Below are 27,656 nucleotides of genomic sequence, written 5' to 3'. Positions count from 1 at the left end.
AGGCCCTTCCATACAGATCTTCTCCAAGAAAAATTCTTTAATGGTCCTGTTCAAGTTTGTATGAAAGACGATAAGGCATCTATCAAGAAATCCTGTGACGTGGGAAATCCCACACATACACGTGTACCCAACGTTGGCCGTTGTCTTCTTGGTCATGTTCTAGCTCACACATCCATGCTGAAAGTCTCCATTGTCCCAGTAGTCCTGTCGGTTCATGTCTGTATAGGCATTCATCTGGCCATCGTTCTTGCTAACGCTCTCCCAGAAAGGTTTGTTGTCATCACTCCAGTTCTCACAGTCAGGTTTCAAGACGCGTCCGTGAAGGGAAACACTTACGTGCAGTTACTCCAGATAGGTCAGGCTTACAGTCTCACCCTTTGTCATCGCATAGTCTCTCTTATTTGTCATCACCTAGGAGAGACAGTGATCATTGTTCTAGTTCGGTCAGCTGCAGACGTGTCGTTAGCCCTTCACGTCTGTCACTTAGAAATTGGAGGTCTACCTCACGTTCCTGTGAACCGGATGATTCCCATAACTTACCTACCTTCATCAGCAGGCATTCAAGTGCCCAGGAAGGTGTTGGGACCTGTAAGGGCCTATGCCCCAGTTTTAAACAGGGATGTACCCCATTCTTCAGGTCCAACCGGTAGAATTGAAAGAATTTCCATGGTCAGGAGGTAGAAGATTTAGAAAACATGGAGTTTATTACTACATATGCTGAGGAGGTTGAGCTCATTTGTGTACATTAATCTTTCTAAGGAAATTGCAATGACTTTTTTTGATTTCCCTACAGGCACTGAAGCTTTGCTTGGTCCTAAGTAGGATTCAAGAACTTCTATAGGGTTGCCATGCTCAAATCATGCTGATTCTGTTCTGAGTCATGTTAATTCTCTCATATATGGGCGTGATAATTCTCTTCAATCAAGTAGGTCATTCAAGCTTCTACCTCCACTACTTCCTCGAAATAAATGGTTTTATACAACCCCTAATGTGGCTTTGCAATCTTGGCAAGTGAACCCATATCTGGTTCATTTAGGTCCAGGGTTGTCTTTGGATTAGGTTAAGGCAGAGGGCCCTTTGTTCACTCCTCAGGAGGCTGCTGCCTTGGAGTCGACTGCCTATTCTGCTTTCCAGACTGCCTCTTGGTTGGATTTATGGTCCACAGCATTGGCAAAAGTCTCTTCCACTGCAATGGGCGATACAGAAGAGAGTGCCCCTTATATTAGACAGTTACAGTCTGGAGGTAAGGCAGTTTCTTACCTGACCCATTTAAATGCTAACATTTGGGTCAACTTGTTGTTAAAAAGAAGAGATGAAGCCCCTCTCAAAATTTTCTAGGTTCATCAGTACTGATTCCTTATTGGCTTTGAGGAATGGGAATATTTTGAGCACCCCATCTTTCTTTCCTGAGGAGCAGCTGGACATTGCTGTAGATAGACATCAGGCAGACAATAATGACCAGCTAGTTCACCAAGCAGTATCAAAGTCTGCTGGTCCTTCTTGCCCTGGCTCATCAAAACCTAGACCCCAACCTTCTGCCAAGAAGATTCCTAATACTACCCCTACCAACAGATCCAGTCAGACTGCTCCATCGTCATCTAAGAAGGACCCTCAGCAATGGCCCCACTCTTCCAGACCGGGGAGGGGAACTAGAGGTAGGGCTAGAGGAAGTAAGCGATTGGGTGGGGGCCTCTCCCCACTCACTGCCGCTGGGGAGGGGGGGTGCCTGACGAGCCATTGGGCCATGTGGCAGAGTTTCGGGGCAGAGAAGTGGGTAGTAGATGTCCTACGGTTGGGATATCTACTATCCTTCGATTTTCTTCCCCCCTCTCTCTGAACTCCCTCTGCAACATTTGACATATGCCCAGGACCCTCCAAAGCATCTAGCTCTTCAAGAGAAAGTGAAGAAAATGATGGAAAAAGTAGTGATGGAAGTAGTCAGGCATCCATCTCCAGGATTTTACAGTTTGGTTTTTCTGGTTCCCAAGGCAATAGGCGATTGGAGGCCAGTGATAGACCTCTCGACCCTGACTCGGGGCTAGTGTCACGCCAACCTCACTCACTGACGGTACTCTTGCACCACCGGCCGATAGATGGAATGTAGTGGCCGACAAGCTAAGTTGTCAGGGTCAGTTCTTAGGAACAGAGTGGTCTGTGCATCAGGAGATAGTGGACAGGCTCTTCCGACTGTGGGGAAGGCCCATGATAGACCTATTTGCTACAAGGTTCAACAGGAAGCTAGAGGTCTATCGTTCAGTGGTTCCAGACTCTTCTGTGGCAGAGGATGCCCTTCATCATCCCTGGGACAATCTGGAAGTTTACACCTCCCCCTTTTTTTTTTTGCCTAATCTGTTAAGTCTTGAACAGGTTAATGATTTCCAACAATTTCAGGATGACTGTTGCAGCTCCCATGTGGCCCCAGGCTAGTAGTTCCCAGATCTGCTAACCCTTCTGTTAGCAGTCCTGAGAGAAAGTGCCCCATGGCACAACCTTCTTTGCCAACCCCACATCAAGAGATTTCACCAGTCGGTAGGATCCCTGTCTCTTCACGGTTGGAGACTATCCAGTATCTCCTGTGAGTGAGAGGCTTTTCTCGCAGAGCAGCAACAGAGATGCCTGGCCATCTCAGAAGATCTTCTTCAGCCTTGTACCAGGGAAAATGGGCCATCTACTGTGATTGGTGTTGTCGACAGGGTTTCTATCCGGTCAGAACTTCTGTTCAGCAGGTAGCTGACTCCCATATTTTTCTCTGTAGCGAGAAACGCCGTTCTGTTTCTCCCATCAAAGGCTACAGAGCTGCTTTGGGTATGGTCCTACATTTGAAAGATGTAAACTTGTATTTTTCATGGGAAATTTCAATGCTGCTCAAAAGTTTTGAGCAGTTTTGTTCTCCCAGAGAACTTAACCACCTAATTGGGGCCTGACTCTGGTTCTAAAGCAGTCTCACTCGTGCTCCATATGAACCTTTGCAACTATCATCAGGCAGGAACTTGACCCTCAAGACGGTCTTCTTACTGGCCTTTGCTTCATCGAAGAGAGTGGGTGAACTTCATGGTCTCTCTTTTAGTGTTAAACACACAAGGGTGGGGGTCCATAGCCTTTGAATTTGTCCTTGAATTCGTTGTTAATACTCAAAATCCCTCCGCTCAGGATGACAGATTTGAGCCCTTCTCATTATCTTCCCTGGGAGATTTTGTTGATGATGATCTGGATGAATTGCTTTTATGTCCTGTCAGAGCACTGGGTAGTTACCTTGAAAGGACTCGTCACCTCAGATCTGGGTGTCAAAGAATTTTTGTTACCACTGGCCAAAGCAAGAAGTGGTGTCCAAGAGTATCACTTCCTGTTGGCTCTGTTAGGCTGACACAGTGCATGCAAGAGCACATGATGTTAGGAGTTTGGGTTCCTCCTTGGTGTTCAAAAAGAACTTGTCTGTTCATAGGATTTTGAAGGCTGGTACTTGGCTTCGTCAAACTACCTTCACATCCTTCTATCTGCAGGACGTTGCCCACAGGTCCTTGCACACTTTTTCTTTGGACCTGGTGGTGGCTGCGCAACAAGTTGTGTACCTCATCCAGTGCCCTTGGTGGGACAGTTTGTATCTTACCTAAGATGATGGTATGAAAATGAGAATGAATGAGATGACTGGTTCCTTTTTCTTTTCTTGTTCCCCCTTTCTTCTCTGCTGATGGGCAGTGAGAAAATTAGTCCGTCATGTGTAGGAACTGGTTAGATACAGGTGATGGAGTGGTTTTTCTGTTTGAGTATATGTTCTTCGTACATGAATTAAATACTCTCAGGAGCTAGTCCTTCCTCTCTCTAACAAGGGGTGGGAGGAACGATAACAAACGTAATTGGTGGCTAACTCAGGTTTGTTGTCTGAACAAATATAGCTCTTTAGCATCTGCTTATGCAATGTCTTCACATTGTGTATTAGCCCAGTAGTCAGACTGTTTGATAAACTATTTATCTAACAGATCAGGGGATTATGTCACCTTCCTTTGCCTTCCCTAAGCCAGGAAGTGAGACCATGTGTGCCAAACCTCCATTCGGTTCATGACTTGCTTTCCTTGCACCAAAAGTGTGAATCTATCCTGTCATTAAGACCCAGGTTTGTTCTGCATATGAACAAATGACAAATTTTTAATTAACTTGTATTTTGCATAGCTAACAAACCTGCAGTCTTAACATATACTGCCCACCTCTTGCCTCCATCTTGATCTGGTTACTTGGGCTGGAAGAAACTGAAAGCGTCATGGCATTATGGGTGAGAGAAGGTCGGTGGATGCTTCTTCTCTCATCTCATTGGCCAAACCCCTTTGCCACCAATTCCTTGTTCTACTATTTTATATGATTTTTATCGGTTTCCAGCTGGTGTTAGAAGAATTTATCCTTACGTTAAGACTGCAGGTTTGTTAGCTATGAAAAAATACAAATAAAAATTTGTCATTTTTTTGAAGTGGAATTAATAGAGACTTAGGATATGGAAAACACCGAGATATGCTGGAATCACTGCGTAGATGAACTTAGCAGAAGGTAAATGACAGCTCATATACTAACTAGACTGTTTTGCAGATTACGGTATGAGGAAAAAACATAATGACAGAATGGGAAGTCATAACAAAGGTACCAAGGAAAGGTGACCTGACTGAACGTAATTATTGAGGCATTGCACCTACTTAGTTGTAGAAACAGTAATTTGTATACTGCTTATTCTGAGTAAGTTGAAGAAGGAAATGAATAAACTGTTTAGAGATGAATAATCTGGTTTAGAAATGCAGGAGTTGCATCCATATGGAATTTAAAAATCCCCACTTGATGGTTTTTCCTCTATTGTGAAAAGTCATTTGAAACATCCACAGACCAGTATTATGGAAGGTCTTGCATCACTGGCATTCCCATTAACCGTTACAGGCGGGGCTAAAATGTATATTAAGCACACCCTTAGACTGGGCAAACTTTAAGGTTGCCCAGTTTAAAAAAAAAATACACATCAATGGACAAAGGGGAAGATATGCATATGCACATAGTATAAGAAAAATTATTCAAAAACATTTTCTGTACCTTCCACTGGAAGTTGAAAGCAAATATTTCCTACCTCTTTTTACAGTCATAAAAATATGCTAATTTTACCAAGCTATAAATGTTTTTTCTAATAATTTTTAAAATTTTATTTTGTAAAATTATTATTACAGCTCACACAATATCATAACAGATAAGAACTAAAATCAGTAACAAATTGTGAGTATGTTTATGGTAAAATATTTATGAAATGTACTGAGATAGGGAGGTGCAGTACCTTTTAGTGAGGTATACATGCTTTTTCTAATGTTTTTTTGTACTTGAATTTGCAAAATTACAATTATAGCTGACATGCTATCCTAAAAGAGAACTAAAACCAACAGCAATCTGTGGGCATATTTATGAGCAAATATGTTTAACTGAATCTTGAAAATATAGAATGTGATGAAAATATAAATAAAGACAAAATCCACGAAGGAAAGAGAAACAATGGAGTGCTGCAAGGCCTTTCGACTTGCAGCACTCCATTATTTCTCTTTCCTTCATGGATTTTGTCTTTATGAGCAAATATATAAAAAGACGTCCTGGGATGGGGAGGTTCAGTATATTTCCCCCATAAAATCTCAAGCCAGAGTGATCTCCCTCTATTCTGAACTGAGCAGCTACTAGAGTTGCCTTAAGTCATTTATGGCCCTTTGAAATTATTTGAACGTTTTTCCCCCAAAAATTCTTTCAAACTGTATGGTGCAAAATAGTGATCCTAACTTGAGGTGGTCTGCTCTTCACTCTAGATCTGTTATTATGCCTAACATGATCATGCCCGTCCAGTAAGGGTTAAATATGTAAAGAAAATTAAACTATCCATGTACTAAGTAGATGCAAAGTTAGTCTTGATGGGGTCATTTCAAGTGAATTTACATTATTGGGTTTTATGCTAGAGTAGAATGCTTTGCCACCATTGCTGTTTGCCTTTCTCATAGATTTATTTTGTGAAAAAGTGGTTTGAGATAGAAAAGGTGGTTTGGGGTGAGTATTGATAAAAACCTGACAGATTTAGAATATGCAGCTATTGCTGTTTTAATCAAAAGTTATAAAGCTAGCTTGAGAGAAAATCTTTGGCACAAAAGACCATGTGTTTGTATTTCATTACATAGATCATTGATGCTATGATGGGTATATGCATCCACATAAGTGAACTTATTAATGGTCTTGAAATAATAAAAAAATCCTATGCTTTGTTACTTGTATTGTGTACAATTAGCAGTTGTGCATGCATTGCCAAGAAGGTAGTTGATTTCTTTCCCTTGAAATCTGTATTTGAATCTCAGTTTTATTTATGTTTCACAGTATTTGGACTACAGCCGGACAAAGCATGATGTAACGCTCTAGTAGGAGTAATTGATAGTGTAGCTAAGTACAATTCTTATTTAGGCTGAGTGTCAGTCTATGAAATTTTTGCACTATAATTCTTGTTATAAAAAGGGAATCCAAGAATTCCATAAGCACAGAGTCCAGGTAGCACAAGAGATTGATAACATTGAAATACAGTAAACCCCCGTATTCACGGATTTCTCTGTGGAATGTATCCTCTCATTATTTGCAGAAAATTCGCCCATTCGCAGTATTTTTCACTGAGAAATATTCACTAATTACTGTATTTTCATCTCATTTTCATGACTAAATGCACTTTTTGTGGTAAAACTATTAAAATACTCAGGTAATGCTTGAGTTATGATAATTCACCTTACAATAATTCAGTTTTGCAGTGGGGTAAGCAATGAATACTGATAGACAATATTATTTATAAAATATTTTTAAATATTGTGTGGGTGCAGGCAGCAGCATAATCAGGCATTGAGAGAGACCAAATTACAATAGACAACTTTTCCTCCATCTCTTTATCCCATCTTCTAGGTAAAAAAGAAAAAGAGAATGATAACAACAGCCGTTTACCTGGTATTTCAACCATTGTACGGTAATAAACAATTACCGTAGCGTATAGCACAAATGACAAGTAGAATAGGACTGATATATTTTTACATTATACCCTTATTTGGTACGGATAAAAGATCGTCAAGGAAATATAGAGTACTGGTAAATTTAAGCTGCAAGTTGTAGCTGAAGCTGAGAAAACAGTGTTCAAGCTGCTCATGACTATACTGTAAATTATCGTGCATCGGCAACATGGATGAAACTTGATCGTAATGAAAATTGGAGAGAAAGTATTTTAGTCAAAACTACTGGGCATGAAAGAACACATTACTGTTATTTTTACGCCGATAAACGATAAATGCGTAAAGCTCTTATTATGATGAAATGAAGTGAAAATAGTGAATGGAATCTTGAATTTTTTTTTCAAAAAACAAACGTCCCCAAATGGCCATCGTCATCTATTAACAAAAAATAGATAAATTAATTTCACAACGAGGCATATTTTAGTTATATTTCGACTTAAAAACACTTCCTATAACAAAAAATAACCTTGCCCCATATAGATAAACTATCTAGAGATTCATTTACGCTAACTAGAAGCAAGGAAAGCGCTCTGAACTGAATTAAATATGGCGAAATAAACACTGCATAAACGATTTTGAAACCAAAACATTGATCGCGACGCTATGACTGCAATTTATAATACAAAAAGCAATATAAGAATATATACAGTACTATTGGATACAGTGAATTAAGGCATAACATTTTAAAAGATGCATATTTGTTATGTCGATGTTTTTGTATGATATGATATGTGAATATAGAGTGCAGTCATAATGTAGGCTACGCTACCATATATGTGTACAATGTACCATAGTGTAGGCTAAGCTAATTCTTGTCATTCAGTTTCTCCTTGCACTGAATTATCATAAGTCACTTTGCAGAATTAGCAGATATTAACTACTATACCATGTATGTATAGAGTATACTTTATAGTGTAGGGTAGGCTACCATATATGTATACATGGTACTGAATACCCTAGTGTAGGCTACTGTTCCACCAAGGGTGAATAATTTTGTTTTCCCAATTTCTTTCAATGGAACTACAGTAAATACCCTTATTGATGCCGAAAGCTTATAAAATTTTGCCAGTGATACCAATTTCTAAGCATGAAAAACACTAGTAGCTTCCTATCTCAATGGATATTTATTTTGTATTGCATAAAAGTGACTCTTGAAAAACAGAAATAGTAGTCAACTGACATCTACAGTAAACCCCCGGTATTCGTGGGGGATGCGTACCACACACCCCCACGAATAGCTAAAACCCGTGAATACTTAGAACCCTTCTAAAAACACTTGGAACTGCCTACTTTGATAGTTCAGACAGACACAAAACAAACTAAAAATGCTTATACATGTATTATCCTACTTACGATGGCAGTGAACAAAGAGATGGTAAAACAAGGTTTAGCTTTACTCAAGCATACCTTTGGCAAGGAGCCCATGCTTGTTTCAACAATTGCCCTAGGTGGACACTTCTGTTTCAAGCTAATGCTTGTTTTCACTAAAGAAACATTTTTCCTATACAGTAGGTTCAACTGCATTTGCATTATAAGCAGCAGGTAAAGTAAGGTTGTATTTTCGAGTAATCTCGTCCGAATATTTGGAGAAGAAATTCCAGCAATAAAGGTATCGTGTTTACTTGCATCTCATCATATATATGAGGTTACGTCCTTGATACAGTCTATCCCTGGTATTCACAGGGGATGTGGACCACAACCACCTGCGAATGTTTAAAATGCTTATAACTATCTATTTTAATAGTTCAAACACAAAGCCCCTGTAAAAATGCCTATAACTGTCCATTTTAATAGTTCAAACACCAAATGCATAAAAAAAAGTCACAAAAATGTGAACATTCTGTAATTAGTGAATATTACTCTACTAAAAAAATCCACATATAGGCGAATTTTCCGTGAATAATTTGGAGATACGTTCCACAGAAAACCCACAAATAGGTGAAGCCATGAATGCTGAACCTCAAATAAGCAGGGGTCGATTGTATTACACTATGCTAAACATGAGAAGCTCATAAGACTGATCTCTTGACTGTTGGTAGTGAGGGGCAAGACAATGTTGAAAAACAAGTTTAGTACCTGGCTGTATAAAAACCTTTTCCAGGTTTGTGGGGTGTCATCGTAAGTAGAGCAATCAGATGTAAGTTTGAAGTTCTATGGTGATATTTTATATTGTAAAGTATGTAGGTAAGTGTCAGAAATTACTTTAGTAGTATTTTTATAGAGGGAAAATAACCAGTGTTTGAGAACTTGAGCTGCACATAAAGACGCAGGTAGAATGTCAAGACTTGGCTGAAGAGCACATTTCATAATGTTGATGGATATGTGGGTCAAAACCTAGTGGGATATTTAAGGCTTTATTCAGCAAAGTTCTGAGTGCAAGGATTTACAGAAACCAAGTGAAGGAAGTTGGGCATGATTAAAGGTAAACAAATAGATCGTAAATAGTGCCAAGAAAGCAATCACTTGATAATGACCAATTCCAACCTTGTCCCTCCACAATTCCTCAGATAAGTATTGGCAGTAGTGTTGCTTGCCATGACCTTGCTGAAGCAACCTGGCTAGTCAAGAATTCTTGGGGCCCCAAAAAAAAAGACTGCCCTGGAGTTGCAGGAAGGTGACATGCATCCTGATACATCCTGCACTCCTTCTAAGACCAAAACCCACTGTAGGCTGAAGCAGTGCACCCAGGTGGCAAACATGAAGTTCTGGAGGGCAGTATACAGATCTAAGTAAAGGACCTGAAACCAGAATACATGGCCAAGTCAAATGAAGTGAATATTCTAAGTGGAAAATGGGTTAATGGTGATGCGAAATTATGCCTCTCAGGTTCACAGAAGCAAGAAAGCCCTATCCATCAATAGATCTAATGGCCTTTTCAGTCTGCATACAGAAGCAATTCAGGCAAAAAAACTTGAGCTTGGTAATCTTTCTACATCCTTCCAACAACTTCAGAAACAGGAAGAGCATGCTGCAAAACCCTACCACCCTTTGATGGCAACCCTTTGTAGCATGAAGGCCACTTTGTCATCAAGGACTGGTCTCTTGACAGGATTGGAGAGAGGGAGGAGCTGTAGGCAGCTAGGTGAGACTGAAAGGTTTTTATCCAAATCAAGAAACTGCAGGAGGTAGCCTAAACGTAAGACCTCCCGCATCCAAGGCTCTGCACCAGTGTACTCCCAGGTTCTCCAGTTTTGCTGGATGTAGCCCCTAATCTGAAGAGAAGACCACAGAGGGGATGGCAGGACTTCATTTATAGGATACCTCCCCATGGAACTTGAAACTGTACTTCTCATGGCCTTTGAGACAAAATGATGCTGAAAAGATGACCTCTGTTGATGCGATAACGTAGGTTGTGAAGCAGAATAGGCAGTTGAGGACAAAGAAACTGATACATTGGGGTTGCTGCCCCAGTGAAGATGGAGGTCATCTTTTCCCCCCAATTCATGGATCAAGTATTAGAGGTAGAGATTAGGAACCATTGGTTGTGAGATGGAGGGAATGAAGCTCTTCTGTTGACAAGAGCTGGAAAAGATCCTGCAAGTTTTCATTCCTCCTCTTCATCAATATATATGCGAATAGGCAGCGCATATGGTTAACACTCAGCATGGAAGTATGACCTAGAGAGAGGATGAAAAACTGAGCCCGGCCTTGTTCTTAATAAAAAGGAACCTAGAGGACAGTAGAGACTGGTGGTGCTGACTACTTGCTTCTGTTATTTAAAGAACTTAAAGCTGTCTACAAAGTCATTCATAGGTGTCCTTTTAACTGATGGTCCAGAGAGTAGAATGAGGTCAAAAGCAGCAGCAGCTTCTTGGCCAGCAGCTTCCATGTGAAGTGAACATGTTGAATCATGAATAAGCAAACATCACTGGCTTGAGCTCACCAGTAACACATGGCAAGAGATAAACCCAAAAATAGAATAATGTGGATATAAAAGTAAAATTGGTTAACAGTTTATGGAATTAAAATATTATTACTGAAATTCTCTTATGAAATTCCAGGAAAAAAGTGCTATACACAGAGAATGAAGTGGTACTAGGTAACTCTGAGTATCACCAAGGCAATGCTTCAGCAGCAAACCAAAAGATAAACAGTAAAAAAACAAGGTAATTACTAATCATCACATCCAATACTGGAACGTAACAAAACAGGGTGAAACCACCTGAAGGTCCTCGGGAATCATTCTTCTATTTTTCAAACTGGTCTGCCTGGGTGCAGTCCACACAGAAGAAAGGCTATTTGTGATTCATCAGCCTTGCAAATACAGACCCTGAACTCGGCTATATTGTTTCTTCTTTACAATAATATTTGAATATTGGTAGGTAACAAACTTACTAATAAACTATGGTGGGAAGGGCTTCAGAGTTCAAGGAAAAGAGGGGTATTTTAACCTTTTTCCAGAATATGCTTTTCACCATTGGGGCATATCATAAATGCCAGTAAATATGGTAATTTTATGCATTCTCATTACAGGATTTGGCAATATAGTTACCCATTTGTTGATTTTCCCCACAGACACCTATACCTACAAATAAGCCAGGAGTAGAACCAAAGAGACCGTCTCGACCAGTTAATGTCACAGCTCTTTGTCGTATATCCCCTACAGTCACAAATCGTATTCAGGTAAGTTCATGAGTGTTTAATGTTTAAAATTGTGTATATGTAATAGTTTTTATGAATCCAGTAATATTTTTGTCAAGCTCATTAGTTAATTCATAGATTAAGCTGTTTTATGGAGCCTTGTGCTAATAGATTCAACATACTTTTTACTTGCCTATTATGTTTGTAATGGTAAAATGATGAGTATGCTTACATAATATTTAATAGTGCTCTGTGAACTTGCAGGTTTCTTGGGCATCTGAATATGGAAGATGCTACGTCATATCAGTATACCTTGTACAAAAGCTCACCTCTGATGACTTATTACAAAGACTAAAGAACAAGGGTGCCAAAATAGCAGATTTTACAAGATCACTAAGTGAGTAGCTTAAGCTGTGTATTTGCATATAATGTTTTTAATAGTGATATATATATTAGAATAAGAAGCAGAAAGATTGGGTTAGTATAGATTTGAAAATGATCTGAAAATTTTTACTTTGAAATTTTTAATCATTCTTATAAAGATGCATGTTTATATTTTTCTTTTCAGTTAAACAAAAACTACAAGAAGATGCAGACTGTGAAATAGCAACAACCTCTCTGCGTTGTTCACTAATGTGTCCATTGGGAAAAATGCGCATGTTACTACCATGTCGAGCCAGTACCTGTGATCACCTCCAGTGTTTTGATGCATCATTATACTTGCAAATGAATGAGCGTAAACCAACTTGGACATGCCCTGTGTGCGATAAACCAGCTCTTTATGATAATTTGGTTATTGATGGGTTGGTAAAATGTGTTTGTTCAGTTGAATTGAAATTTAGTAAATTATTGAGTCTACTGACAGTTATAACTTTCTTTTATATTCATATTTTCAAGTTTATTTAGAATTTCATCTTTGTTAAAACTTCTTGAACTGTTAATATGTGATTTTTACCATAAGCATAAATAATGACCATAAGCTGACTATATGTACTTGAAATTTTGTTGCATGTAGAAATAGGATGTGTATCTAGAAATTCATCATTAATAATGGTGATAATACAGAATAATTTCTCCATGTCAAGTAACAGGTCCATGTTAAAACTCGTAACATGGGCCTATCCACCTATCATGTTTTTAGTCTCGTGTTTACATTTGTTGCTGATGGTTTTTTTACTGATTTGCAATGTTTTACATATAATTCTTGGATTAGCACTTCCACAAAATTCAAAAGAATACAAAACTAATTACAGTAATATATATATATATATATATATATATATATATATATATATATATATATATATATATATATATATATATATATATATATATATATATATATATATATATATATATATATATATATATATATATATATATATATATATATATATATATATATATACACATACTGTATAACATGTTATATATATACAGTATATATTTAAAAAAATTTGAAAAACCCTTTTCAATGGTTGGCAAAGCTGTGCAGCCTCAGGAAAATCTTGGTAACACTGCTAACACTGCTTACATGCTTAAACAGACTGAGAAAGGGTTTTTTGGGGGTTGGGGAAGGCCAGGAGAAGTTTTCCATGTTACGGGTGGGTCAGGTGGCTGGGCACCTTGGGAGAGGAAGGGCAGTAAGGTTGCCTAGAGGAACTCATGCAGTTTTGAACTCACTCAAAGGAGGGGTTGTTTGGAAAGGTAGGTGGAGCTGGGGAGCAGTTTCCCTGGCTGGGAGGGGTTGAGGATACAGTGTTGGATGGGTTTTGAGGGCTAGGTAGACATCTGACATGCTAGAGTGTATTTAGTTTGTTGTCTTGCTTATGATTTTTTATTTATACTTTGCACTAGTATTCTCATTTATATTTTTACTGTATTTTTTCATTTTATATTTTTACAACTCAAAAGATGAATGCATTCATGTGTGTCGGATATGTACGTAGGCACACACTCATTCACTGGTATCATTAACTTGGTTAAGCTTGTTTTGTTTCATGTTTTTACATGTATGATTTTTCCACATTTTATTGAAGGATATGTATACTAATGTACTGTAACTTGCAATGAAATTCATCAGGCCCAAAGAAAAAATTACAGTGTGGCATATAGAAGTAGGTGACGACCAGTAGGACACATCAGTGCAAAGATGGAACATGGAAACTTCCTAAATTCGGCAAAATTCTTTATTTCTAATGTTTTGTAATAACTTTATTAAATCATCAGGGAATCTGTTAAATAATGAATAAAATTACTCTAAAAATTGCTCTAAAAATCAGTAAAATTCATAAAATAGAGCACAGTTAGAATACCAGATAAAAAAAAATAAAAACAACATAAAAGCAAGACCAAAGACTGCCAACCAACCTTATACAAGAAGGCAACTGTGTGGAGGAGGTCTGGATATTTAACTGGGGAACCAGTTGTTTAATAAATAATGATTCCAGGATGGGCAGTTCGTATGCATTAGCTGTTTGGCATATGATACAGAAATCACTTCTATCAGTATATGTTTTGCAATTTTTTTGAGTGGTTTCTTATGCTGGAATGTTCGGGATTGGAGAGCCTACAGCCAGTATGAAAACTTAGTCCCAATAAGAGTCAATTCTGACCCTCAGTAACCACCTCGTGGATCCAACATATGTCCCAGAGTTGCACTTAGGGCAACTATACTTATATAACACATAAGTATACTAATATAACACATAAGAGGTCAAAAGCGGGTTTAATTGATCTCTGTATCTGGAAAATGAACCAATTGTAAGTGGGTTTTTTGGGATTAATTTTAGATTGATGGCACCATAATGTTTATGAACAATTTGTGTGAACCTTTGTCAAAAAGGATCATCATGTAAAAAAGGAATTTGGCATAAAATGCTAATTTTTGTACTGTACAGGGTGTGGCATTATTAATGAATTATTTGGTAAGGAGCATACACAGCTTTTTAGAAAGGTCTTTGGGAAGCAGTTATTTTCATAAAATATTCAGAAAGGAAACTAATTTATTAATGGAAGGATTGCCAGCTTGATGTAATAAAAAATGCCCTGTGGAGAAGAGTAAAAATAAGAGTCAAGTTTAAAATCATAAAAACAGGAACTGTAGTAATTGAATCCTAAACCAGTGAAAGTCTTCTTTCTAAAAACAGAAGTATTAAAAGAACCTTTATCCCTAGTAACAAGAATGTCTTGGAAAGGCAAATGGTTATTCACCTCTTTTTCTACGTTAAACTTAATGTTTTGATGTTTAGTATTAACATATGCTAAAAATGAGTCAATATCAGAATCATTTTTAAATAAGGTGGGGGTGTCATCAATATACCTATCCTATTTCTATATATGCTGTATATATAAAATCTATATATCTATCTATACATATCTATATATCTGTCTATATATATATATATATATATATTATATATATATATATATATATATATATATATATATATATACATATGTATATATATACACACATTGTATTTAATATATGTATATAATATGTAAATATATAAATATCTATACACACATACACACACACACACACACGCATATACAGTGGACCCCCGCCTATTCATGGTTCCGGATTCACGACTTCATCTATTCACGGATTTCTCAGTGGAACACATACACATTATTCGCCCATTCGCAGTACTTTTCATAGAGAAATAATCACAATTGCTATATTTTCACATAATTTTCTTGATTAAATGTACGTTTTGTGATAAAACTATTAAAATATTCAGGGGATAAGCATTTTTAGAGGGTTTTTTGGAGTTTTGAACTATCAAAGTAGGCAATTATAATCATTTTTAGAGGAGTTTTAAGTATTCACGGAATTTAGCTATTCGCGGGGACGGGTAGTGGGATGCATCCCCTGCAAATCTGGCGGTTTACTGTATATGTTGTAATAATGATCAGTTAAAATGTACAACAACAAAAAGTGTTCTAATAATATCAGTTAACACCCAAGAAATAGACATTTAATTTACAACATGTGAAATGCATCAAAATATTAGGTTACAGTTCGCATGCTTAACTAAATGATAATTATAAGTTTTTAGCATGTAATAAATTGTGATATGGTATAACATATACGTATAAGCACTTTAAAATCAATAACAGGTAAGAAATACTCTGATAAACTGTAAACAAGAAGAGAACTTAATTTTTTACTAAAATCATCTACGAGCTGTATATTAGTGTCTGCTCCTTGTACAGTAGTTGTTTCTAGCTTATGTTAGATTAAAATAAAAGCATGTAAGGTCTTCACTGTGACTGCCCTGGCAACTAGCAAGGGACTTGTATGCTGCCTTTCCATTATAACATTTTTTAGTTGGCATTTTTTTTCTTGGAACCTTAGGGGATCTCTTGACTTACTTATGTTGAGGCTTGTGTATGTAGAGGAGCGAGTTTGAAATGTATAGGTAGACCATGAGGGCATTATAACACCGAATCATGAAATGTAAGCCAGCAAATTAAAAGTGATTGAAGTATGGGTTTTTTTTATTACATAAGTGTCTCAAGATTTAATTAAAGAGTAAGCTTGTAATTACTGCAAGCCATATTTTTTTGTGAAAGTTAGCCGTAACCCGAAAAATTGAAGGCCAGTTAGTTTGATTGCAGAATTCGAATTAGCTGGATAGCATTTAAAAATTGTGGTCTAGACTGTTGAATTTAAATTATGCTGATAAATGTCAAGAATTTTGTAGAGAGGAACGTTTTGATATGTGATGAGTAAAAACCAGGTAAATGTTAACACATAGGTTATGTTCACTAACCAGTTTTACCTGCACCACACATTTACAATAATTCACCTTGGCCAGTTATTATATTGCTTATTTTTATGATGAAGTGTTTGATTTTGTTGGGCTTCCTCCAGACAAGGTGTGTACATCAAATAGAGAATGTATGGATACAACATTTTTAATCTATTTGTACACAATTCTGTTGATGTTGTACCTATACATCATCAAAATCTCAACAGTTGAAAATAGAATGACATAATCTTCCATCATTCTCTTGGAAAATGGGTATAGTACCAAATCACTAAGTATGGTTAAGTGTGTGGTTTTCCTGATGATAGATTTGTAGTAGCCAGGAAAAATAACCTTTGATATTTGTCAGTAGTCTTGCTCACTTACCTTTAGTGGGGTATAGTTCACATTCCATGTTAGTAAGTGAGTGCCACATGTGAGTGATACTCTATCATGTTCAGTTTAGTATGGTAGAGTATGTTTGTCTTTGATTAAAAGCAATTTCAAAACATCCCCATTTTGGAATTTACAAGTTATTGTTGACAGTCTTCATGACTGTACTAAAGAATATTATGCTTTATCATTTTTGGTATAGTATGCTAGAGCATGTTTCCATTGATTAAAAGCAGTTTTAAAACTGCCACTATGGAATTTACAAGTTATTGTTGACAGTCTTGATGACTTTGCTAAAGGATATTGTGAGAGGCATAGATTTATTGTGGTTCTGTTATTTTGTTTTTGTAGGTATTTCCAAGAAGTTTTACATGAAAACTCCGTGTGCAATGAGGTTACCTTACATAAAGATGGACATTGGACTCCGTTAATGCCAAAGAAAGAACAGAAAGAACCCCAGGTAGAGAAAAGAAAGTCAGAAGTTGCTGTAGAGACCTTGAGTGATGACAGTGATGATGATGGAGGAGATCAGGATGATGGTTAGTGTAGCTTATCATAAAGTTTTTATGTGAGAAAACTGTAAAATGCATTCCTAATTTTTATGCTTGCCTATTTTATAAGTCATCTGTGGTTTATAAATAAAATTGTCATACTCGTATTTGCTTGGGGGGAAAGGTAATCAACTATTTTTAAGTTAACTGTTTTGCATCACAGCACCAATTGTAGAAGAAGTTAGCAGCAAGAAAAAGAATCCTGAACCTGAGATAATAACACTTAGTGACAGTGAAGGGGAAGATGACTGTGGTCCTCCTCCAGCTAAGAAATCAAATACTGCTCAATCATCATCGTCTACATCATCATCGACCACAGCCACAACTACCACAAACAGTACTGGGAACACCACTCCACAGGAATCAGGTAGGTGGAAGTATCACTGTTAAATGGGAATGTCCGTAGTGGTTGTAGTGGTGGAGGTGTATTCCCTCGTAGAATTTATCTTTGTGCACCAAGCTCGTTTTGGTGTGTTAGGTGGATTGTGAAATTTTAAAAAAGTATTTATTTACTGTTTTAAGTTCAGTTATGCTGAGCCCCTGCTTGATGGTCCTCTGCTCTTGTGGTGCATTTCTGTTGAGAGTTTATTATTGTTGTTATTAACTTGGTCTTAGTTGTTATTAGTAATGTGAGTTTTATAATTACACCTTTTTTCATTGTGGGATATTATTTAAACATGTTTTATTTGCTTTATGTTACTCCATTCACAGTGTGCTCTCCTTTTTAAATATGAAAATTAACTCCAGGGTAAATATGTTTTAGTTTTAAGGGTTCTCACATTCAGCTAGCTGTTTCATTCCATATGCACATACCTGTGTTTTGCCTTTTTTTTGCATTGATCTAAAGAGCTTTTTGGAAGTTTTAACTTTTTGTTCTTTGGAATTTTGTAATTGTGTGAGAGCAATGTTTTAGGGCTGGGCATTGATTTAATTACATTAATCCATCATGAATCCTTTTAAAGTCTGCACCTGTCGCCAAGTGGTGATGGTCACACTGCTTTTGATGGGTGGTTTCTTTTTTACTTTTATGGTTTAGCCACTATTCAGGTATCCTTCAAAAGTATATATAGTTTGTAAATACTGTAGGAAGAAACAGTCAGTTGTGTCAGTGTGCAGAAATTTTGACCAGGAGATTCATGTGATTTGTCACCAGGTTTTTAGAGAATTATGATCTGGTTGAGGCAAAGAGTCTTGGGTCGTGAACTGGTGACATTGTGTAGAAAATGTAGACAGTACAGGACTTTTTTTGTATTAACTTACTTTCGTATGTGCTGTCTTGGTTTAAAGTACATAACCTTTAGTTAACCATTGTTTGCATATTTCTGAGTGGTTCGTATTTGCTGGTGCAATTGCTTTGCTTTTTTTTTTAAAAATAAATCTTAAGGGTTAACCAATAACCATCTTCAGGTTTACAGTATATTAAATTGGTGTGGGTTGGAATCATGAAAGTATGAAATGGCTTGTAACCCTCTTGAAGGTTGCATAATATCAAAAGGGATTGTGTTGGATTTTTATTTGAAGCATTATCGTGAGTTATCAATAACCAGGGTTGAGTGACAATGAATAGTATGTATTCCATGAACATAATTGATTTTCAGTTGCTCTTAATTGAAAAGTAGACCTTTCATTGAAACATGAGTAAAGTTACAGATAAATAATAAGGATGAGATATATTAATCTATACAAAGAAAAGTTGTGTGCCTAAACCTCCATTGTGCCCCTGTGAAACAATTGATGTAATGCAAAACATTAAATATTAAAGATAAATAGTTTGAGCTACATTTTCCTATTGACCTGAAATTCAAAATAGATTAGGTCTCATCTGTAGTTAGACTAGAGTGGTTGTTATTACTGTTTATGGTTAACTTGGGAGGTTATTGATTGAAAGTTAATTAAGAAGATGAAGTAGTTTTCAAACAACATACTAATACACTTGTTTAACCACAAACCCATCGTTCATATGCACCTCACATTTGTGCCCTCACAGTGTCCTTACACACTGCAGTTTTTTTTTTATTTCAACAGGCAGAAGATTGGTAGCTCTATGGCATGCACCAGTTGGAACCTTGGTTATCCATTAATCACCTGCCTCACATTTTAAGGTGTTGTGTGCTGAGGAGCTTTCCTTAGACTGTTTAATCACTACAGAGGTGCCAGGAGGTTAAAATTATATATATTTCACATTTGCTTTAACTGTTAAATATTTGTATTTATTCAGTGTTTTTATCCTTTTCTGACAATATAGATTAATATTCACTAAAACACACACACACACCACACACTCACCAGCTAATTACAAAGCACTTGCATATTATCTTACATGCAGCAGTGCTGTATAGTACCACACATGTACACAAAATTATTTAAACAAAACACAAAATCATTTGAATGAAAATATGAGTACAGGAAAAAAATGATAATGAGAAGAGAAGCTATCTAGTTTGGATTAATTCTGGAAAACACACACACACACACACACTCTCTCTCTCTCTCTCTCTCTCTCTCTCTCTCTCTCTCTCTCTCTCTCTCTCTCTCTCTCTCTCTCTCTCTCATTTGTTATGTATCATTTTATTGTAATTGGTAATGGTAATACATACACAGTATTAAAATATTGATACTGTTTATATAGCTATCAATGGGTAACTAACATAAGTTCTGAATTCATAAGAGACATCATTGTCACGCAAAGTAAGTGAGGCACATAGAATAGTTAGCGAGTATATACATGTCTTCTCCCTGTTACTGATTAGCTTCATACAAGTCTTAAGGGATGGGAGAGCCATTAAGTTGTTGTTACCACTTAACATACACCCACTTGTTGATTGAATTAGCTCTTGTTTGCTAAGATTGGAATGAAATATTTTATGTGCATTTTAACTCTCTCTCTCTCTCTCTCTCTCTCTCTCTCTCTCTTTGAGAGCCATTAAGTTGGTGTTTAGTGTTACCACTTAACATACACCCACTTGTTTGATTGAATTAGTTCTTGTTTGCTAAGATTGAAATGAAATATTTCATATACATTTTATCTCTCTCTCTCTCTCTCTCTCTCTCTCTCTCTCTCTCTCTCTCTCTCTCTCTCTCTCTCTCTCTCTCTCTCTCTCTCTCATAACATTACCATAATGTTTTATGTACGCTAGAAATAATAATGTATAATTATAATAATGATGAACAGGAGTGTTGTATAAAATAATAATAATGATGCATAGTACATTTATATAGGAATATCTTTAGCCTGAGAAAGCTATAGTACAGTATAATTTGGAAATGGAAAAAAACATTGTTAAGGTTCATTAGTTGGTCAGAGGGATCATATATAGATTTTGGGAAGGGACAGTTGAATAGTAATTAACAGTCAGTTGTTTATAAGTAACTTGTACTGTGAGTTGCATCTGCTGTAGAGAACAGTTTATATTCCTTTGGCTAAGTGCAGAATTATTATTGACGTACAGTACAAATAAGTTAATTTTTTTATTTTTTTGTGGCTGGAGTAGTATTGTAGGTCCCTCCACATACTTTACAAGAATCCCATTATTTTTACCCCTTCCACCCCCAAATTGCCTGGACAGCCAATGAAAGCCAATCAGCTCACATTTGCTTAAAACCAATCAGTTTGCAACTTATGCATTAAGTCAGTCAATATCCTGAATAAGTTTGCAATGGTGGCATCCACTTAGCAGCATTTGCTCTGGTGTGGTTGGTAGCAACTTTGGGCATTAAAGGGTGTATATCCTTTTTGCTCTAAAAATAAAAAAAATAACTGACAGTAGTGTGACTAAGGGCATTGCACATGGGCAGAAAAAACAAAAGTGAGAGATGACTGCAATGCTTGATTGTGTGGGAGGCAACTGCAATGCTTGATTGTTATGTTTGAAACTATTGTTAATAAGATTTTTCTGTTTAATTTTTTTAACTTTTTCTCAAAATAAACCCATCATTCATATTATGTACTCTATCCTCCCAGCCATACTTATTTTGAAACCTCATAAAAAAAAACTGAGTATGAGGAAGGTTACTGATGGATTCTGTTGGTTCCAGCTGGGGCTAATGCTTCTCTGTACCATGAGACAAGAGATTGCAATATGTCTGGGCATTCTGGGATCACAAATTTAGGCTATATGGGTGGTATTGTGGTGCTGAAAAAAAATTGGGTTTATGAAAAATTTGATTTCACATCACTTACCTGGTTTTTCTTGTTTGTGGTTAATAATCCTTGTGGTTCCAGTGCGTGGCCACTGGCCCTAAGTGTTATGCACACATCCATCCTAGAATTTTAAGAAATCTGTAATATTTTAGGTGTACCTTTTTGACAGTTTAGGATAAGCAAAATTCAAAATATAGTAATGAATAACGTGATAAATAGATTTTGTCATTTAGGTTGAGGCGAAATGTGCATCCTTTTCAGCTTAATCCTAATTCAGGGTCACTTTTATTAAGGAGCTTCCTCCAACTGTTTGTATCTTGAATGGTTCATTTCATAATAGGGTTTGGCAGATGCTTTACAGATGGATTCCCTTCCTAACTCTGATCCTCCCTACTTATTTGGTCTTGGGACCAGCACGGAGTTGGGCTGCTTTGCCCCTAACTTGGTGTGGTTAATTGAGTAACTAGTAGAATGTTGTTTGGTGAGTAAAGAGAAATTAGGAATAACAGGTTGCAAGTAGTAAGGGTGTTTGCCGAAAGTATCTTAAGAACTAGTCTCAAATGAGCCACCCAAAATATATGAAAACCTGATAAAGGAAGTTTTTTTTCAAAACCATGACTACTGTCATTCCATCAGTGTCTGGCAAATCTGGAGATTTCTTTGTCTTTGCTGGGCGTACCAGCTCCTCCCAATTTACAAGTTTAATTCTGGCAATAATTTTATTTTTTAATAGGCATACACTTTTCTATTTTAATTTTACATGGAATATTGGGGTCATAAGACCCAATACCCCTGGCAGCCGTTACTCTGGATGTCATTCTAGAGTCTAGATCTTAAGGTGTATTTTTTCTTATTGTATTTTCTCTTAATATTGAGGTTTATGTGTGTTCATGATTTCCTTTTTGAATGTCAGGTTTGGATTTTCTTAGTCAATTAAATTTTAAACACATTTCCCACTTTTTTACCATCCCTAAGGGTGGGAAGTAGCCTGATTTCACTGTTAGTATTCAAAGTATGTATATGCTTGTGTATAAGTACTAAAATTATTTTGAAAAGAATGCCTATTGAGCTTAGTATTTTGTTTGAGAGAAACCCTTCCTAATTGATGTTAATAATCTAAGTCAGGTCAACAAAAACAGTGTCCCATTTTTAGATGCTAATGAGGTCCTTCCTTCTTTAAATGATTCTAGCTTATAACAATATGGAAGTAAGTTGCTTCCTACTGACATTAAGGTAAAATCAGATTTGGAAACCATCTGTATGACTCATAACTTTATGAATACTACAGCAAATGGAAACCTCATTTGGACCAAATTACAAGCCAAGTGTATGTAGACAGTTTTTATAGGTATGTACAAGTGATTAGAAGTTGCATACCTGATAGGGGACATGGATAAATACTGTATGTAGTGAATTCTCCTCCTCTATTTAAATATGTAATCAGTTTGCATTATTTATGAGGTTTCATAGAAAGTTGATATACATATTTTTATGAGCTCCTTGAGTCAGAGAAATTTCATGAAATTACTTGCTGCATCACATCTTCAATCTGAGGTGCATAACTTAAAATTTTAACTGTTTCTTTTGGCCTCTTCCTCTAGAGCTGTCTTATCTTACCTTGTGTCTTAAACCAGTTGTCATTCCTTAATTGAAAAAAGTAACTTGAGGCAACCCCTTTAGTGCTAAAAGAGGTGGCCTAATGCTGATAATGGTAAATGAAGGAAAGTACTGAATTTTTTATTTCTTCCATGTGAATGGTTTTGAACTGAGCCAGCCTGCATAAACAATTCCCATGACATTTGGTTGTACTTACGCACAATACGTTCCCCCAAGACTCAGCCCCATTGCTGTGGTTGGGAGAGCATCAGAGAGCAACTCTGTAAATTTGAATATCATTACTCATATTTATATAGCTGCTTTAGCTAAATTAGGAAGCCTTTCTCACCTTTTACCCCAGTCCTTTTGTCCCTTCTTATGATGCCAGGGTTGGTCGTTGGATAACAACCCCTACATGGCATTGAACAAGATTCTGATTTTTCTTGGAACTTATGGGAGGGTGAAATTGCATGGCATGCTACCTGACCTTTAGAATTTGGTCAAGCTAGATAAAAGCCTTATGTCAGGGTCTGATCTTAGTGCTGTGTCATATCAAGGCAGACTGATGACCTTACAGTGTTCCATGATAACTGGGGATAAATACCAGGGTGGTCCATAAAAGAGGGATTTATTTAACCTTTAAGGGGAGCGTTTGACGAAAAAATCGAAGAATCCAAATTTTTCCTGATATTTCACATACGGACTCTTACACTTCCTGACTATATTCTCAGAAAATTTTATTAAAAAATTCGCAATAGGTTTGGAGTTATAAGCGAAAACCGTAACCCTACTATCACTGAGAAAATTACATTTTTTGTATAATGTATTGATAACTTCAGTATATCGGTAGTAATTTCAATTTAGCTATTAAAGAAGAATATCTAAATGCGGTATATGGCAACTATATCCCACGCAAGTGCGTAAAAGCCCTGTTGGGTGAAGGAGTCTACCCACTTGGGCAATCAGTGGCAGCTCAGCTCTCGACGAAGCAAGACGTCGCGCTGCCCAACCTCGCCTGTGTTTTGACACACTTTTCATTCAGCGCACTTACATTACTTTGCAAGTCAGTTTTTTGTATTTCTCTTGGCTTTGCAATACTTCTTTGTCCAGAAGAAACCATGGCCGAAATCAAGAAAATTTAAACAACATCTACGTTCCATAAGAGAAAGGAAGAAATTACGTCATGAAGAGGGAGGCATCCAGGAGAGAGGAAAGAGGGGACCAGGAGCCTAAATATATAAAATATGATTCAATATACATAAAATAATAATCACAGATAACACCAATATGATACAACATATCAAATTTGTCATAAAAACCTCAAAGTGTGAGACAACAAGCAAATAAATGGACAGACAAGCAAAAAATGTCATCATAAAACTTTGGAGGCCGATATCTCAAAACTAAAGTTATTGACCTTCAAATGGAAACTCGGACGTAACGAATTCACCTATCTCAGTGAAACAAAAAGCAAATGAAAGCTAAATAAATTGTCTACAAAACTATAGTGTTTTTTGTTATTTTGTCCCAAAAATATTTTTTTTGGATTTATTTTTCCACGAAATCGATCCAAGATTTAAAAAAAAAAAAAAAAAAAATTGTAAAAACACTATTACTTGATTCTAATCTATAATACTTGTCTACCATGTAAATTTCAGCTCTTAGGTTGCAGTAGTTATGACTGAGTTTTTTTTTTTAAAGAATTTTTGGGGGGGCAAGGGTACCAGCAAATGGGGCGGGCGAGAAGGAAAATATGAATACTGACCTTTTCACTATACGTAAACTAACCAATGCCCAAAATTTCAAACTGATTCATGCAAAAAAACCAGTCATTAATAAAAAACGATTTTTTCAAACGCTTCCCTAAATAAAGCTTCGCAGTAAGCATGGGATAGAAACTTGGATAAATTTCAATAACCACATTTAATAAATAAAAATCCTAATTCTTAACAAAGAAAGCTCTTATACCACATTGAAGCAAAATCACTTTACACTACAAAGGAAACATTGTCAAGACCTGGCATTCATTGGGTATGAAATTTTTGTGGGTATGAAAATTTGTAAAGCTTTATAATATCTGAAAGATAGAAAAAATCATTGAAAAATTGAAATTATGTATTCACTGGCTATCCATTAATGAAATGTCACTTAAACAAACTAGAGAAATATGTTTTGTTGGTAGAAACAATCGCAAAAAGTCATTGGTATATTGGTGCTGCTGCTCTGGAAATCTGGTTGCTCGCTGCAGGAAAAAGGACCGGTGGTCAGTTGTGAATGTGAAAGATCTCTGTTATGTTGTAACTTACAAAACATTAATAAACAAGAGACCAACCGTTGACGGTCTAGGTCATAACTGGTAATGTTAGGAAACAAATCTGCCATCATAAATTAAGTACCACCAGTAAGCAGTACATTAACAATGTCCTTTTGAGGGTTAAGAACACCCAAACTGGGATGAAGTTTATAGGTATCTTCCACACTGAAACTTTGAAATCAACAGAAATCATTTTCCTCATCCATCTTGTCAGCATAATCCCCATTTGGGGTTATTGTTTTTAAGGTACCTTTTCCAGGAGCTTTCATTTCTCTGTCCTCTCTTAGGCCTCCCCCTCCTTCATGTCCCAAGCATTTCCATTTCCATGATGTCTCCTGCAAATCGTCATTTGTCATCTACCCAACTCACCTCAGTCTTGACTAGTGGGCATTCTTTAGGCTGGTTGCCTGATATATTAATTTTTTACCCTTTCTCTTCTTATTCCACTCATCCACTTGAGCATTCTCATTTATGCCATGCCTTAACTTATTTTGTTCTCTTTTCTTTGGTAAGGCCACTCTGAGCCCATCAATTGTACCAGTGCCTTTCATAAAGCCTGTTGACCTAATTCTTTGGTCTATAATTCTTTCAAACATTTTAGGGCATGGGCATTAATTTAATCATTTTATAATTCTCATAACTTGGCACGTCTCCACATTCTTTAAAATATCTATATCAGTGTTCCTTCTCCATTTGTATATTATCTTTTTCCATAATTTTCTTCTTTAGCTCCCACAGTCTATCATTTCCCTTCTTCCCTAGTGTCTTCCATGCTTCAACAGAACCGTTTCAAAATTTGGACTTTTGTCTCCCATTATGAATTTCTGATTTTATTTATAATGTTCCGCTCTTTCCTTAGCACTTTTCTGTCTGCTTCCTTACTTTGCTCGTTATGAGTTATGTCCTTTGTACTTTTGTTCCTGGCTAGTCACTTTAGGGAAGGTAGTGTGAGCGAACTTGTTCTGAGCAGTGACCTTCGCGACTACAACCCTACACATACACACAGGCTTGGGAAATGAAATCTACAGAAATAAACTTTTTATCAGTAAAATAATTATATTACTACTTACTTAGCTGAACAAAATGTTACCACCCTCTTAAAATACATTCAGTAACTGTATGGTATAGTTCAATTAAATTTTAATGCTGAACCAAATGTTACCACTCTCTTATAATACATTCGATAACTGTATGGTATGGTTCAATTAAATTTTAATGCTCTCAAGGCCCATATGCATCTAGGAGAATCCAGCTACTCTTAATAGAACAACATTCATTTGGAGTGTGCCTGCATTTTACAGACTAGACATTTCCTTCAATTGGTAACCATATATCAGGCAGGTAAACCAGGTCATTAAGAAAATGGCTCGTGGACCATAAAAACATTCATGAAAATGGTACACATGAGATGTATTGATAAAACCATAAACTTAAAATCTTGGCTTTGAAACTCAACTGTGAGAGCAATAATTATTTCACGGTGGTTAACGTACACAACCAACTAGACAAGAAATATGATTATTTACCACAACCCTACTAATGATATATTGCCTCACTTCTATGTTATGAATTCTTTTTGCCAAATTTGAGAGGTCCCAGTGTGCGTGGCCAGGCTCACATATAATGGTCAGTTCCCTGTTCTTTGGTGTGGCATGACAGAGTTCACATTGGCAACATTTTTTTTTTTTTTTTTTTTTTTTTTTTTTTTTTTCCACCTAGAAATGTCATTGGTGCTTTATTACTGTTGTACCATTCTTTTTTATTATTCTCAAGTTTCATTTAGATTTGGGTTTTTCATTTACTTTCTTTAGGAGTTTATTGCCTTTTTTGTGGGTTTGTGCTAGCTCTCTACTGGGTTCTTGGTAGTGTTTATTGAACTTACCAGTTTTCCTTTTCTGTTAACTTTGATGGTTTCCCTTCATTCCATCAGTTTTCATTTTCCATATGGGCTGGGCAAGTTTGTTTTTTTTTAGCTTGTGCCATGGTACCCTAGCCTTTGTTACTACTTAGTTTTCCCTTTTGCTTCAAGCACTATATCATCATAGACAAAGCAACCTGGAAATTATATCAGTTACAAGCTAGTAATGTTCTTCTTTCAATTAATGAGAAACCATGTTGAAACCAGTGGTATTATAAGCTGTATATAGGTACTTCCTGAGTGTAAATCTTGATGTATTGCTAAGGATAAAATGAAAATCCTTTTCAGTATATCATTAGCAATACATCAAGATGTGAACTCAAGAACAGGGTCTGATTTTATTCTCATCTTAAAGAGTCTGACTGTTC

The 27,656-nt window shown here is 36.5% G+C and overlaps 1 protein-coding gene across 13 annotated transcripts in view; it reads left to right on the top strand.

Moving 5' to 3' along the window:
- The window catches only part of Su(var)2-10 (E3 SUMO-protein ligase Su(var)2-10), a 166,432-nt gene that overhangs the window by 88,289 nt on the left and 50,487 nt on the right, over window positions 1–27,656 (top strand). For all 13 annotated transcript variants that reach the window (XM_067133953.1, XM_067133904.1, XM_067133959.1 and 10 more), the window contains 5 exons: window positions 11,553–11,660; window positions 11,883–12,015; window positions 12,187–12,421; window positions 17,120–17,307; window positions 17,483–17,686. In XM_067133953.1, coding sequence (XP_066990054.1) covers window positions 11,553–11,660; window positions 11,883–12,015; window positions 12,187–12,421; window positions 17,120–17,307; window positions 17,483–17,686 — 868 coding nt within the window. The remainder of the gene's footprint in view (window positions 1–11,552; window positions 11,661–11,882; window positions 12,016–12,186; window positions 12,422–17,119; window positions 17,308–17,482; window positions 17,687–27,656) is intronic.

This window comes from Macrobrachium rosenbergii, chromosome 3 (genome assembly GCF_040412425.1).
Source record: "Macrobrachium rosenbergii isolate ZJJX-2024 chromosome 3, ASM4041242v1, whole genome shotgun sequence".
In the NCBI taxonomy this organism is placed as follows: Eukaryota; Metazoa; Arthropoda; class Malacostraca; order Decapoda; family Palaemonidae; genus Macrobrachium; species Macrobrachium rosenbergii.
This window is presented reverse-complemented; position numbering and strand designations above follow the sequence as displayed.